The sequence below is a fragment of the Toxorhynchites rutilus genome, chromosome 2, assembly GCF_029784135.1.
Source record: "Toxorhynchites rutilus septentrionalis strain SRP chromosome 2, ASM2978413v1, whole genome shotgun sequence".
NCBI classification, from domain to species: Eukaryota; Metazoa; Arthropoda; class Insecta; order Diptera; family Culicidae; genus Toxorhynchites; species Toxorhynchites rutilus.
Window position 1 is genome coordinate 56,015,237 of NC_073745.1, and position 16,121 is coordinate 56,031,357.

Below are 16,121 nucleotides of genomic sequence, written 5' to 3' on the forward strand. Positions count from 1 at the left end.
ACACGACAACGCTTCGTGGAGACTGTTTGTTCGTACAGAGCGCGTTATCACGTCTCAAAATGCATGTTCTTGCGAGTTTTTTTGAAAAACTGAGTATACAGGAATCTACGTTCATCTTTCATTGACAAATCATAGAACAAAGTTTATTTGTATGTTTTGAAACGGAACTGAAAATACAACATTTATGTTCAAAAATCGGAACCCGCAAAAAGACAGGTATTGTCACGTCACAAAAGTATTAAGCTTGCAACGAACGAATTCAACTGGAAGATATTCTCCAACTGAAGATTCTTGTAGGGAATTTTATCAATTTCCCTTTAAAATCGTTTACCATTTGGAAATCGTGTGATTTATACATGAAAACGAGAAAAAAAACTGTTTTTAATTAGTCAAACTGTTGTCGCGTCATTTTTCTGCTGTTGCTGCCGTTGCTGATGTTGATGTGGCTGGGGTTGTTAATATTGCTGATGTTGCTTGTGCTTCTACTAATTAGCTGGTGACAGCTAGAGACGTCGGTTAATCGTTCGATTAATTCAAATAATCGAATATCTGAAGTTATAATCGATTAATTTTGTACCGAATAATTTGAAACCAAAATATGAATACATCGAAAAATTGTCACTGTAATCGCGATTAATGAAAGAATGAATCTTTCTCAAGGTTAATGCATTTTTAGGCTAAGAATTAGGCTGTATAATTTTTTTTTATCCAACATTTCTTATCCAACCATCTAACATCGACAATCCGATAGACCACGCGACCAGAACGACAACGTGATACGTGATTATTTCAAGAATTAATATTCGTCCGATTAAACGAATATTGAAAGACAATTATTCGAATGAATCGAATATTGAAAAATACCCCAACGATTAATCGATAATCGAATAAATGAAAAATTTAGACATCACTAGTGACAGCTTCACGGTTAGAAAATACCCATGCTTATATCCTTCTGTCTTGTCAATTAATTTCAAAGGGGCGGAGCTTGCTTCCGCTTCTGTTCAAAGATTGAACAGTGCGACTTTGTCATAGAATATAAAAATTGTATGTACGCTTTGATTGCCATCAGGTGGGGCTTAAATTGCAATATTCTCTCAACAGTGTCCGTTCACATGTGGCAGTGTTTGTTCTCTGCGTATGTATTTTGAGCGTTCGATTCACGTTCGTAGTTGCTCCTTATTGACTAAATGTGCAAGAGCAATGTATGGGAAAAATGGGAATTTATAGACTAGGAGATTGCATAGCAAATATCAAACAATTCTTAGTGTGCAAATAATAGAAATTAATTCGCAACAACAGTAGTTATTAACGTTAAATTATTTCATAAAAACTATCGTTTGCACTGTCGATTTTGGAATTCGGCGTGATGGTTTGATTCCCCTACCAAACATTGTGAATTGCGAGGATGAAATCTAGTCGATGAAAATTCGTCTGCTATGCTCTTCATCATCTTCTGAATCTTCGGACTCTTCGACATTAATCAATATGCAGAAGCAGATCGTCGTCGAACTCCACGAGGGCAATTAGATCATTGATTTTGATCCTAAAAATGTGTTCATTCCTCCTGAGAATCCATTATCATTGACGCTTCACAAATCGAACACACGAAGCTCAATGTCGTTAATGCGAGTATATCACATGACACATACTAAAACTTGAAAGTAAGAGTCAGAAAGCCACATCCCGCCCTACTGCGTGACCGCTCGCAATCATTACATATTTTCATCGGCTTTTATCGTATCACTTCTAGCAGTAGGGGATTTGATACAAAATCCCACACACTGAGACACACATTATAATTTCGATTCGATAGGGTGCTCAGGTGTGCGCGTAAGTATTGGATGGCTGGGTCGGACCGGCCACCACTGTAGCACAACGTGCGTGCGTGTACCGTACGCCTCGTCGGTATCTTTCGTTTCTCCCCCTACGTGTGTGCGTGAGTCTTACCTGGCGGTGCGCGCGGACCGCTCTCCACCGGAATCCATCGGTGGAAGTGTGCGCGATATTCAGTCAGAAGATATTTAGAGAGTTGCGTGGCTTTATTATATTTATTGTTTTCATACGACGCAGACGCCCGGGTTCGATGTGAATGACTTGTTGAATACCACAGACCCACAGGATTTTCGGGTTACCCTTTGTGAGTAGTGTGTGATGATGACGAGGACGGGGTTCAGTGCGTGAGTTTTTGGCCTTTTCCGAATATATTTTGCGAGGTACGGTCGGTCCGGGACGGAGAATAAGATTCGAAAGATCATTGACCACCGTGCGGTGCTGTTGCTGCTGAGAGTTGTAGAAGTGAATTTTTCGAGGCTCGAAAAGAAGTTCGGTCAACTTCGGCGGTTAGGTCAGTTAGGTGAAACCTGTTTTTTTGCCTCATTCGAGTTCGTAACATTTTTTTGCGTTGCCTTTACTACACTGACAAGACACGATTGTTTGCATTTTGCTCGCCTAAAGTTGGCCAACACTAATTGTGTGGAGCCATTGTGTATGTGTAACAACCTCGCAGTCATTGTTGATGTGAGGCAAATTTGACAAGCCCGAAGTGATGGGGTGAATGTTTGCTAGGTGAAAGGAGCATTCTGTTGGTCATCCAATGGTTTCATACAATGGTTCAGAAATTATTGTTTTTGTTGTGAAAATTGTGCGTTACAAGATTACTGAAAAGCCGGGAGGAACCAATTCTTGATATGAGCTATGAATAGTGGTTAACTGTGGAACAAGTATAAATGACGGATTGATTACGATGCGTGAACGGGTTCACTGTCGTGGTTTATTTACCCTATTCGATGATTTGCATTGGAGACGCGACAGAGTATACCATCAATTATGTTGTCGTCGACGAGACGATGAGATATAATGACAGGTGTATGTGTTTTTTCACAATCCGACAAGTTTATTAAGTTTAATTACATTAGCGATTATCGACATATTGGAAACAGAATGTTTCACATGACAGTGTGTAGATTTTCCAATTGTTGTGAGTTGTATTGCTTTGCGAGACGAGACAAGGCATATCCTTAATTTAAGATTCAGAATATTTTTGCCTTGATGATTAATATAACCGTTGTATTGAAGACTGATGACCACCCGGAATTCGTTTCATATTTAATCTTTTTCAAATTCTCCCAGTTGTATTGAGGAGATACAAATCAAATGGCATTGGGTTCAACTTTTTTCGGTTAGTTTCACGATGGACTTCTCATATCAGTTTCTGGTAAGGTACGATCTTACGTATACTTTTTGAAGTCCTATTTTGTTTGGTTCAATTGGCACTAACCCCTACTCGGTTATTGAACCTTCGATAAGGGAAAGAGTTCTACTAAAAAGGCTTTCTGCTTCTTATGAATTTTTGATGAGTTTGAGTTCTTTCTCCGATAAGAGGTGAAAAAGGCACTGCAAAAAATATACCTGGTTGGATGACTTTTATTTCATTTGAACGAATCAACTCTTTGCGATCGTATGTCTGCTCTCATCCGCCACAAAAAAAAGTGTAAACTGACTTTTTTAAACGAATCTCAATGTTTAGTGAACCTGTTTACGAATTACAGGTCGGACTCGATTATGCGTGATTCGATTATTTACAATTTAGGACTCGATTACATACAGTTTGGAATTTTTTTTGACGTAGGATTACGTCTTTCGGGAACATATTGGGGTACAAATTGAAAATCGTAAATCGAGCACATCGTGAGAATTGTCCAATTTCAAACGCTTATTGCTCAATCATTTCATGATGGATTGATGAAATTTTTGCGTCAATCGATTTCGGCACTCCATAACAATTTTTTATATTGAATGAAATAATATATGTCATGAAACTAACTATCGAACAATTGGAAAATCTCAACCCTATCCTAACGGAAATATCCACTTCTAATTGGTCGAAATTGACGACACATGCGGCGGTTCCCTAACAGAGGCATAAAAACCAAGCTGCCTGGGGGAAATCCGTACGCAAATACATGAAAGTAGGAGGAACTTTTGTTCCTACTGGAATGTGTTCCCTAACAGAGACATCAAAACCAAGTTGCCTGGGGGAAATCAACTTTTGTTCATACTGAAATCTGTTCCCTAACAGAGACATCAAAACCAAACTGCCCCAGGAAAATCGACATTGCAAATGCAAGTCGGGGGCATTTTTATATTGCAAGTAGCGATACGATTAATTCTAGCAAATAAAATTTAAATTTGGAACTTTAATGTTGGTTGCTTCGTATCCATATCCATATCAATGACCGATCGTGTATTGTGAAAAATTTAGCACAAGTGTAATTGTAAAATTGTATATGGTAGCAGTTGTATTAACAATGACTTGATATATGAAACGATTTATTTCAATTCTCATAAATAAAAACCAAGGTGTGTTCCCGCTCGAGAACGGGTCGTTCGGTTGAGGCCGTCTGTTTTGTTGTGTTCATTTTCACCCAAGGAAAGATCATGCGACGAGAACAAATTGGAAAAGTGAATAAATATTAGGAAAAGTGATTTCTCATATGCTTTACATACAGTATTAGGTGTTGTTAGTCCAATTAAAATTCGCATTGGGTTGAATAAACACTCAAGAATTTAAAATCTAAAAGAAATTTAATTTCCTTTTCAAATATGTTTTCTCTATATTAAAGTAACATGTTTTTACTGATGAGAAAAAAATCATAGGAGGTTGTGTTCAAGACACGACCGCATTGTTGACGTAAAACTACGCTGTAGTTTAATTCAATTCGCTTGTTTATAACTGCAGATATTATTTTATAATGCTACGAAAATTTTGAATATCCATTCTACCAGTTTGGTCGCCCTGAAATGTTTTTTTTGTAGACTCATTTGACTATAATTGTTTAATGATTCATTCATTGTGCTCGCAGAACAATACATGCTTGAGATAAGCGCAGCTGTCATCCTTAGTAGAGAAAGTTTTGCTACTGGCAAGCGAAACCAAATCACATACAAAATATCAGAACGACATTTACTTTCTTGGTGACTAAATAAACGAAATAAACTCTATCTGTTAATCTCAACTATCTTGAAAAGAGTAGCACTGCTTCATTATGATCAAGATTAGTGCAAATGCAAGGCTAGTTGAAAGCAGTTTTGCGACTGGCACTCGAGCCCAAATAAGTTAATAACCTAATATAACTTATTGAATTGAGCAACTAAATATACACACGCTTATCTCCGTTTTGCGCTCTTCTCAACAGAAGCCCTTTCTGTTAATATTACCAGTATAAATTAGCTTAGCTGTCATCCTTTGTGGAGAGAGTTTTCCTACCGTCATGCGAAACTAAATCACTGACAAAATTCCAGAACATCTATTTTCTTGGCGAGCTGACGATAGCTAAACTTGATGACTCCCCACACAATTGTTTAGCTCAGAACCTTAATGCAAAGGCGTCAGTTTGATGCAATGATTGCAATTCCAGAGACATCAGCGAGTGAGTAATTTGGTCGCGTCCACAGCTCAATCCGAAACGAATACAGAACGATACTGAAAATTTGCCTTCCTTGCTTGCTTCAGACTTTAAACTACTTCAGTTCATTCGTCTCTAAACTTCAAAAAGGTCCTTGGAAAACTTTACTTTATCCATAATATTACTCCTCCACCTCCATTGCCTTGAGAAAGGCATTCGATCCCTCGCCGTTCAGCTCGCCCAGCAACGATGTTGTTCAGTCGATTTCCTCACGGAGAATGAAAGTTTGCCTCGGCGAGATCTACCGTTTATACTCTAGGCAAATATTCCCTTTCGTTCTTCTTCTTTTCCTTTGTTCACGGAGACTTTACATCTTACGATTTCCCCTTCGTTGCTCGTTATTGACAGCTCTGTTCGGGAAAGTACACAAATAGATAGAACAAATGTATGAGGAAATGGGAATGCTTCCAATTTTCATCAATTTAAACCATATACAGACTATGGGATTGTAATTTATAGCATATCAAACAAATCTTAGGGAATTTCCGATTCGTTTGGTATGTAAATCGCCAAAATACCTTCGCGGCAAAAATAGTTATTAACGTTAACTTTATTTCATAAAAACGTGACCTGTTTTCTGATTTGGCACCCTTAATGAAAGACGTAGTTCTACGTCAAAATGATAATTGTATTCGGTATTGGTAATTATCTTATATTACATTGGTGAGTTTTTTTTTCTTTATTTCATCCATACATAACACAGGAGGCATCTCGTCTAGGGTCACAGAGGGCGGTTTTCATCATATCTCATTCCACATCGACATCTTCTATCTAATACGCATCACTCAACGACTGTTTACCATACTTCTGTCATCATCACTCGGTAAACACTGGTGGAGTGAACAAAAGTTATCCAAATTGCCCTTTTCAGGGCCACCAAATCATTATCAAAGAGTTTAAGGATGTAATTCTTCAAACATATGAAATGCTTTCTGACAACGCTAGTTTGGGTGTAGTGGAAGTCCAATTGATGTCTGACTCGAGCTAAAGTAGCCCTTATACATTTGGTTTCTGCGCCCAAATCAGCTTGAGAATTGCATCATTGTCCTGCATTTTTCAACAAATTCAAAGAGGTATGTCTGTTTGTAAGCAATAACAAACAATTTTTTTTTGTTAAGACGCGTGCACATTACGTCAATCGGTATCGTCCGGCCTTAGCCGCCCGGTGAAGCCGAATAAGTTTGGACGTGGACGAATCATGCCGAACCTAACCTGAAATAATTCGGTCCGGATCGAAGGAAGTCGAAAGCAAAATAAAAGGAAGTAAATTCGCGTTGACGACATTGTGCTTCGTGCACCCGATATGGCGTCCATATTACATATTACCGGAAGAAGAACATAAATTTATACCAAACATTAGAAAATCGTTGAATTTGGCTTATTCACTTGTGTGGAGCGACCTCAAAGAACGAACTCGTAAAGTACGAGATACCTCGTGAATCGGAAAATCCTTTTTTCTACAAAGTGAAGAACCCCTTTATGGAATCGGCAACACGGTCAGTTTATTCTGTCAAGTAGTATTTGTTCGCAAAAATGGCGGCTGTGAGCAAAAAGTGGAAAAATCGAAGTTTTTCAGTTTATCTCCACTTGAAAGATTTTGACTCAAAAACGTTCATATGCATAACTATTGAACTCATTAGCAATGAAACCTGCAAAATAAATCTGGTTCCAAGCAAAAATGCTATTTGCGTGGCAGCAAAGTTCGGGCGAAATTCAAGGTGGAAATGGCAGATCATCTTCCTGGGGAAATGTTTTATAAGACCTTATAACATTTCATGCTTATTTCATCTGGCAATCTTAATGCTTCCTGAGGTGTTGGTAGTAGCAACAACAATCCTTGAATATAAATCGAATCGATTATTCGATCAATCACTATCACTATCACACCGAGAAAAATCTCGTATTTTTTAAAGCGAGATAATTTTATACTGAAATGTTTCTCAAAGGAAAATATCAGGGACGCAGACCTAAACAAAATAAGGTGTGCGACAAGCAAACCAAACAATTCGAAAAATTCTGAAAGCTTCACCGATAGTTATCACTCGCTCGATGCTGTCGAATTGCTAGGTTTCTATAATATTAAAATAGGGCTATCGAGCAAAATTCTTATCGCCTCGATTTCTATAATAGGGCCCAATATGAGCTCCCTCATTGCCGCACTTTTCGAGTTTTTGAAGCGCACACAAATGAACAGAACAAATTTATATACATAGATTATTTAACATTACTTATGAAATTCGAACAGGTTACTAGAGAACAATTCAACGCCAGATCAATCAGCCGCTGCTCCGGTCCTCTCCATTTTTTTAAATTTCCTCATTTTTCCAAAAAAAACAACCCTGCAGCCTGCTGCCCGATTGAAATCTGTGAGAAATCAATGAATTTCCAATGAAAATTTAAAGAAATTTTAGGGCTTGTTGAGAAAACTTTCTCATCCTCATAATCGAAGACTTTTATATTTCTTTCAAATATTGTTATATACAGGTTGTTAGGGAGCTGATCCGCAATATTTCAGGAGGTGACAGACGATCATATTTGCTGATTGAAATCTTCCACGCTTATAGTCAAATCTCAACGAAGAAAGAATTATTGAACTTTTCTTGATACCGCCCTAAACTGACTCCAATTCAAAAAGTACTCATTTGAAAGTTGAGGAAATTTTGCATAAAATTCTGTGGTGAAACATTTAAGTTAATGGAAGATAACAAGAAAGATAGCAGTGTGGGGCCAATGAATGATTTGTAGAGCGATTGGAAAGCTTCAATTTGATTTTGGAAAAAAAAATAAAATGTTAAATGTTTTACAACTGCATTCTAGAAAACCTAACACATAACCATTAGAAAAGTGTGCAAAATGCATAATCCAGTAAAATGGTTGGAAAATAGTCGAAATACACAAATTTATCGTGTTGTAGAAACATGCACAAAGGATGTTTACAAAAATATCCAATTAGAGGATCAAATGTCCGATTATTCGTGTCGCATTACAGGTCTGTCCAATTACCAAAACACTGTACTTTGAAAAAAAGAAAGATTCAACACGCAATTCTGTATGAAAAGCTATACAGTCACTATTATCCTAGGACTAACTGTTCTGACGATATAACAAAATGTATAGAAAATTATATTTGATGAAAACCATTTACGCATAGCATAAAATAAAATCGTTTAATTTTTATAGCTTTGGACTATGAGCATTTATACATACCCTGTAACTATAAAAGTTCGATCATAGGAAATAGCTTGGTCACTAACAGTTTACGTAAGATATTTTTAGAATACTGCTTTCACTGAAGAAGTTTAATGATATGAGAAAAAATGTACGAGCGCTTGACGGGGCAACACTCTCAGGCGGCTCAATCCGTTTATGGATATATACGTAGATTTTTTGAAATTCTTGAATGTGTAGGGGAAAGTCGGGAAAGACAGACACTCCTGTATAATTGATAAATTGCATTTTCATTTTAAATTTCAATGATGTACAAACTTCAATACAGTGTATCAATACCTTTGACACTTACTGTGTACACCTAGTTGGCCTTCTGTTGAAATTGTAAATGAAAACAAGAAAGGAATCTACAAAGAGCAGCTCGATGTAAATTTTCGTCTGCAGAAAAATAAGGTTCTCATTGTTATCGAGTAATTTTTCTGGGGTAGTTTCCAGTTTATCGAATCAGCGGTGAAGTGTTCTCATTTTTACTCCAGAAATATTGACCAAAATAAAATAATAATCAAGTCGGGTAATACGGACACCCCATCGTCAAAAGACAAACATTTTGTTTTGAAATCAGTTCGATTATCTCGAGATGCCCACTAACTATGTTTGCAAGTGCAACCAGATATCATGGACGACTCAGCAGAGCGGTTTCAAAAACATAATCCGAATTGATCATTCCGAATGCCGGAAGCTATTTTAGATATGAAAAAAAAAGAAAAATTACAATTACAGGTGATTTTAGTCTAGCCTTTTTGTTAGATCATTTTTAATGCATATGTGAAGACCTCCAAAACATATCGAGTACATAAACTTGAATTTTCAGTAAGTGTCCGCCCCTTCCCTTAACAGATTTTAAAGCCTGTCCACGCTAAATTTCGGACACCAAGATGATGCCAGTAAAACAAAATTTCACGTGATATAACAAAACTGATTGTTTATTTCAATAAAATAGACTTATATCTAAAACAAGGAAAGCTTACTACGATGTTAATTACGTTGTCTGTAAAATTCACGAACGTTCTTGGGAACATCTGCCATTAGGTTCCGTACAGTATCCTCAGATATTCTGGCGGCGACGCTTTTCCATCTCATCTTGAAAATGCCATTCGCTTTCTTCTTAGTTTTGAATAGTTTTCGCTTCATCTGAGCCCAGTACTTTCCCACTGGGCGAAGTTCTGGACAGTTCAGTGGACAGTTTTGTGGATTTGACCTCATGTGCATTATACCATTCCAGGATGGATTTTGCATAGTGACAAGAGGCCAAATCTGGCCAAAATAACGCTAGAGAGTCGTGACTTCTTATGAATGGTAGCAACCACTTTTGGAGACATTCCTTCTCGTAGACATCTTTGTTGATAATGCCGGTAGAGACGAAAGATTTGGATTTTCGGCCACAACTGCATATGACCTGCCACACCAAGTACTTTTTGGGGAATTTAGAACTGCTTCTTGGTCCGGAAACACTCGGCTACGGCATTCCTTCGCATTGCAGTATAAAAAGCGAGACCCGGAAGCCGTTTGAAGTCTTCGAGAACATAAGTTTCATCGTCCATTATGGTGCATGAACATTTTTGCGAAAACTGGGTGTAGAGCACCTTAGCACGGCTTTTTGCAGTGAAATTTTGCTTATCATCACGATTGGGCACCTTTTTCACTTTGTACGCCTTCAGTCCATGCCTCTGCTTCACTTTTTGTACATATGATTTTGATTTTCCTATCTTTCGAGCCACATTTCTAACTGGAAGGTTGGGATGTTTTTCAATAATGGCAACACCATTCGGTCCATCTGTCGGAAGCATACTTTTTGTTTTGTTCCGCTTCCAACCTCCCGATCCACAGTTAGGCGCTGGTCAAACGATTTGCACACACTAAACACGGTACTCTTCGGCAGTTTTAGCTTTTTGGCGAGATCGCGTACCGACAGTGTTGGGTTTTGCTGCCGTTCGCGCAAAATGCGTTTGCGTACTTCCACTTGATTGGACGCCACTTTACCAAACTGAAGAAGAATGTAAACATGTTGGACATCGAAATGAAGAGGAAGGTTTCAGCTGTCATGTAAGTGAAATATTCCATTGATTAATGAAATATTTCATAAACTACACTGAAAGAATAATGTCCGAAATTTAACGTGGACAGGCTTTATATAATTTTTTTTTCGCGGGGGATACGTACCTTGTAAAAAAAACCGCGTTGATGGGAAAATCCGCGTGAAAAAAAAAGCCCGTTAATTCGAAAATCCGCGTAAAAAAACCGCGTTAATTGGAAAATCCGCGTAAAAAAAACCGTGTCACCTAATGATAGATATCAAATGGGAATATCCTTATGTATAACGGAAGTAAAAAGTTAAGTGTTGCTCGCTTCCGAAAACCCGTAGTTTTTTCCTGCAATTTCGTTGGTTACTGGTAGCTATAGTTCGGTTTTCCTCACGAATGAGGTCATGTGCTGTTGCTAGAAGATTCCCTAGTAATTTGTACACTCTTCTGCCGATGCACGTGCAGTACCACTGTTGGACCGTCCAGAGCTAAGTAGACAGGGAAAGACATTCACTAATCGCTGCCCGTAAAAACTCCGTCCCGTTGTACCGACCCGCGAGCTCCCCGTTTCCCAACACCTAAAATCCACGTGAGAACCGTGATAAGATGCGGCACTAAGCGCTAAGCTCCGTTACAAGCACTAATTACCGTAATATGCTCTGAGGAAACATGAGAGAAAAATGTGAGCTGAGGGGGAGATATTGCACTGGTCTTTTTTTACGCCGGTACCGCGTTAATTCGAAAATCCGCGTAAATAAAACCGCGTTAATTGGAAAATTCGCGTAAAAAAATCGCGTTAATTGGAAAATCTCCGTAAAGAGAACCTCGTAAAAAACAGCGCAAAAAAAACCGCGTAAAAAACCTGGGTGTATAGGTGATTATATTTAAAAGAAATGTTTATTCTTCCTATCCCCGTGAACTCAGTCTATACTTCCTCCCTCCTCGCCTTGGACAAGCGTGGACATTTTCTTACTCCCTTTCCCCCCCTGAAATTCACGTGGCATGTGGATAGCCCCTAAGATAACAAGGGACGCCGCAGAGATGTGGACAATGATATTTTCAGATAAATAAAAAGAACGGTCTTGTTGACCAACGGAGTGTGCAGTATTCGACTAAAAGTTCACAATTTCGTCAAAACCAAATCGGAATATTTTTTTCTGAAAGTACAGTGTAAAACTTAAATGTGAACCCGATTCTCACTAAACGAAGCTTCATTTTAAAAAGTATCAATAATAACAATTAGCCCTTCTCAGAAAGCAGTCAAGCATTTTTCAGCAAACCGAATACGCAGAGTTGCATGATTCTCAACATTTTTATCGCAATCGTAGCGGGTCACGCTCGAATCAGCGGTTTCTGCCATTCGACATGAAATCGTTAAAAGAATTAAGTTGTATTTGAGATTCAAGTTCATCTTCCGCTCATAGAATCCCTATCAAACACTCGATCATTGCGTGAGTATAGATATTGGGAATCGTGCAAACGCTGTGCGCAGTGAACCGTAGCAAATTGTTGGGGGTTGGGTTAACCTTTATCAGATTTAATTTCAAAATTATCTATGCGATTATCATTTTATGAGCATACACATCACGTGCCCATTACGATAAGATCGCAATCAAACGGTCCCGATTGTACTGCTGGCACCTCTGGCACGAAACGCGTGGCTCCCCAATCGAACAACCATTCTCGTGCTTGTCATACATTAATCCACCCGGCACTAACTAGTAGCTGGTCAATTTTGTTAACAATCATCTTAACGCTTCTTTATTATTTTTTTTATCTCCATCCACAGATAAGGGCCCCAAGCGTACGATAGTCACCGTCGTCGTTGTGAGAACACTGCTTATTATTCATCGAACATAGATTTAGACACCGGGCGCCGCAGCACACACCCCCATCATCATCGCCTTCCAGCATGTTCATCTTGTGAGGCGATATTTATTTCTGAACACAATTACTCATTACAATAGAATAATCCCGCTGGACGCCATCGAACGCCGTGAGACATACTTCACTCCTCCATGTGTATGCGGTGCGTGAGCCGGCGGCGAAAATTACCTGAAACTGTGATTACAACAAGTGTGGTGCGCCAAGCGCAGGGTAATTCCCTGATGCAACACTTTTAATCAAACGCTATTTCGTTTGTTCTTGACTTAAGCGCACCCGGATAGTTGGAGTGTTAGAGCAGCAGCTGCGCTGCTGAGTGCTGGTTCGTTTGGGTTCAAAAGGTGACACCGCTGCCACATTTCGGGGTTTTGATGCTTATACTCACTTTCTATCGGAGTTCAAATACGCACGCAAGCAGCAGAGGAGAAAAAATCAAGTGCAATTAAAGTTTTGTTGATGGTCGTAACCAGCAACACAGATTAAAAGAAGAGATTTAACGAATTCTGTGATTACCATCTCCGGGGGAGATCTGTACGCAGTACGCAGGGAACGAAAGATAATTTAAAAAAAAAATCATAATAAAATAAGAGAAGCATGCTCTAATGTGTGCGGCCTGAAAAAGTGGGAAATTGTGTTTGAAGGTTGTACCTTTTATTTTTTTTTTGGGTTCGTCGGTCGTGTTTATGTTCGGTGGCGAAATTCGGTGAAATTCGGTGAGTGAAAAGAAAAGCCTACGGCACCATCTGCATCTAACGGGAGGTCGTCGTTTTTGGGTAGAAGCATCATAAAATTCCAAGCTTGAAGATCGCGAGTGGAACGAAGAGTGAGCGCGCGCGCTTTGTACTGAAGAGCAAACTCCCAATCGCACATATATATACACAGCGAACCTGAACCTTAGTGAGGTAAAACCTTGCCAAGATACAGCGGCAAGATGCTAGTTCCGGGACATGTTGTGTCACTGTATGTGGCAACGTGTGGCTATAACGGTGCGGCACTTGGCTCCGACGAGAAGGAGGTTGTTCTGCTGATTTACGTAATCATCGACGTGCAGACAAATAATGTGAGTATCCCATCCTCCGATGTTCCATCAGTTTTTCTTTTTCTTGGGGAAAAAAAATCTCCGCCATGTGTGGGTATTATCTACTGGACTGACCTTACCTGGTCGCATCTTCTTTCCACCCGTCTTTCCCTCGCTCTGATCGACGCTTTTTAAGGTTTGTTGCCTCCCTTCTGGCGACTCCCATACCTATGGTTTGAGCTCTTCTACGAGATTTGTGCGCGCGCACCTGTTTGCCGGTGCTGTAATTATATATATATGGTATTCCCTCTGAATATTCGCCTTGCTACGAGGAGTAATCGAGGAAATACAGTTTTTTGCCATTGGCTTTCAATGTTCCTGGGTGTTTAACCCCTTCCCGTATTATTTAATACGTCACACATCAAGTGATTTCACTAGCCTGCTAAGCGTTCTAGCGCCCTATGTTATTGAAGTACCCACGAGTGAGACTCGATATTGTACGGGAAAGGGTTAATAATTATTCGGATTCGTGTGCATACGCTCTGTGAGTAGAATTTTTGCGGAGGGCACTCCGCGGGAAATCGATTCGTGTCATTCCCGTGGTGCGCAAATATCCCTAAAGCGATATATTGATTAACAGAGTAACATAAAGCTTTGCATTGTATGGGGTGTAATAAAATAAAATGTTTAATTTTTGCATAAAATTGAAAGCTTCATTTAGCGTAGTTACAATGATCCGACGTAGGTCAAATATGAAACGTTTTGTTCGATAACTTCCTGTCATTTCGAACCTTTCGAACCACTCACGGATACAACGAATACTTGCTAACTGCATTATGTGGAGCTACAAATGCCCATGAAGCATAAGCCGCACCGCACAATCGTCCGTTTAGCTGTGTTTACTATCAGCCTCTTGGTTCTGTGAGTGCATATCATAAAACAATTCGCATCGACATACAAACAACAAGTAGATTAAAACCATCTCCGTCGTAGCCTTCAAGAAGGCAGTTTTAAAATTTTATTGTTGACTCTTGGTCTTAAGAAAGACTGTTGGCTGCTCGCTGGCTGGAAGAAGACTAGAATGAAAATCGCAAAAAAAATCATTTATACTTGCACCCGGTGCAAGGCCTGACTTTTAGGAATGTTCGTCTCTGGATTTGCTTCTGCGCGTCAGTGCTAAATAGCTTGCTTACTTAAGCACGATTTTAGGTTTTTCTGAGAACGCATTTTGAATGAAACGATTTTGCGTAACTGATTCGTACGGTAGCAGAGCAACGTCTAACGGATTACCGCAGCAGGCGTACAATTTATTGCGCTTGCTTCGTATTATTTTTTTCGCTTGAATATGATGGTATAACCTGAGAGAGAGGAGCCAGCTGAATGACAGATAGTTTGTTTTCTTCTTATTCTTTTTACGCATTCTCATCAAGAAAATTTCAATCTGACAATTTCAATCAAGCAAGTTTTTTTTTTTTTTATCCAAAATATATATTTTTATTAAGGCTCATATGGCGTCAACCTGACGGGGCCGGGAGTTCAATATTTCGACAATGTTTGCCTTATAACTATGTTAGTAATATGTAACCGATTACTCGCGGTTGGCTCGAGGTTAGTATTACAAGTGTTTTCGTAATTGTGATGTTGCTGTCTTCAATGATCTGTACCTGTGCCCGACACGGGATACTTCCTATTGGGATGCAGCTGACCATTAATCAGCAACGCCCCCCTAGTCTGTACCCCATATCTAGCGTGGTGCGTCTTCTCGAGGAATCCAGGATAGAATGGTCACTAGCCGGTGCAATCATCAGCTCGTGTAGAGTTGTCATGAGCGGTACAACCTTTGGCTTTTGTTGAATCATCAGTGGACTGCACAACCTTTGGCCCGTGTATCTGTAAAGAGTGTGTGTATGTATTGCCGCGACTAAGTAAAAGTTTATAGATCGGATAAGAGGGATACGAAACAGGGACACAAAGAAGGAAACATCATTAAACGTTGACATCGGCGTTTCTGAGGAACAGGTATAGATGAAGCAGAAGATCAGGATCACGGCTACCTAAGATATCCCGGACGGGGATATCCGATTGTCTGCCTTTTGCTCTCAGTGCTCTAGAGAGCTGAGAGCGAGCAGCATGGAACCGGATACACGACCAGACAATATGCTCGATGTCGTGGTAGCCATCGCCACAATCACAAAGATTGTTTGCTGCGAGCCCAATTCGATAGAGATGCGCGTTTAGGTTGTAGTGATTGGACATAAGCCGAGATATCACGCGAATGAAATCACGACCGACATTCAATCCCTTAAACCAAGCTTTCGTCGTAACCTTAGGGATAATCGTGTGTAACCAACGACCGAACTCATCTTCACTCCACATGCGCTGCCAACTAACGAGTGTGTCCTGACGAGGAATGTGAAAAAATTCGTTATAAGTAATTTGCCTTCCAAAAAGTGTGCCTTCTGAAGCGCCCACCTTAGCTAGCGAGTCCGCTTGCTCAAGCAA

The 16,121-nt window shown here is 39.5% G+C and overlaps 1 protein-coding gene across 7 annotated transcripts in view; it reads left to right on the top strand.

Moving 5' to 3' along the window:
• The window catches only part of LOC129770102 (RNA-binding protein fusilli), a 261,350-nt gene that overhangs the window by 42,199 nt on the left and 203,030 nt on the right, over positions 1-16,121 (top strand). For 3 of the 7 annotated variants that reach the window (XM_055772732.1, XM_055772738.1, XM_055772737.1), the window contains exon 2: positions 12,507-13,661. In XM_055772732.1, coding sequence (XP_055628707.1) covers positions 13,533-13,661 — 129 coding nt within the window. In that variant the 5' untranslated portion in view covers positions 12,507-13,532. Of the gene's footprint in view, positions 1-1,988; positions 2,141-2,212; positions 2,348-2,718; positions 2,869-12,506; positions 13,662-16,121 lie in introns of those variants that run through there. The other 4 variants (XM_055772733.1, XM_055772734.1, XM_055772735.1 and 1 more) reach the window with 4 other exon arrangements.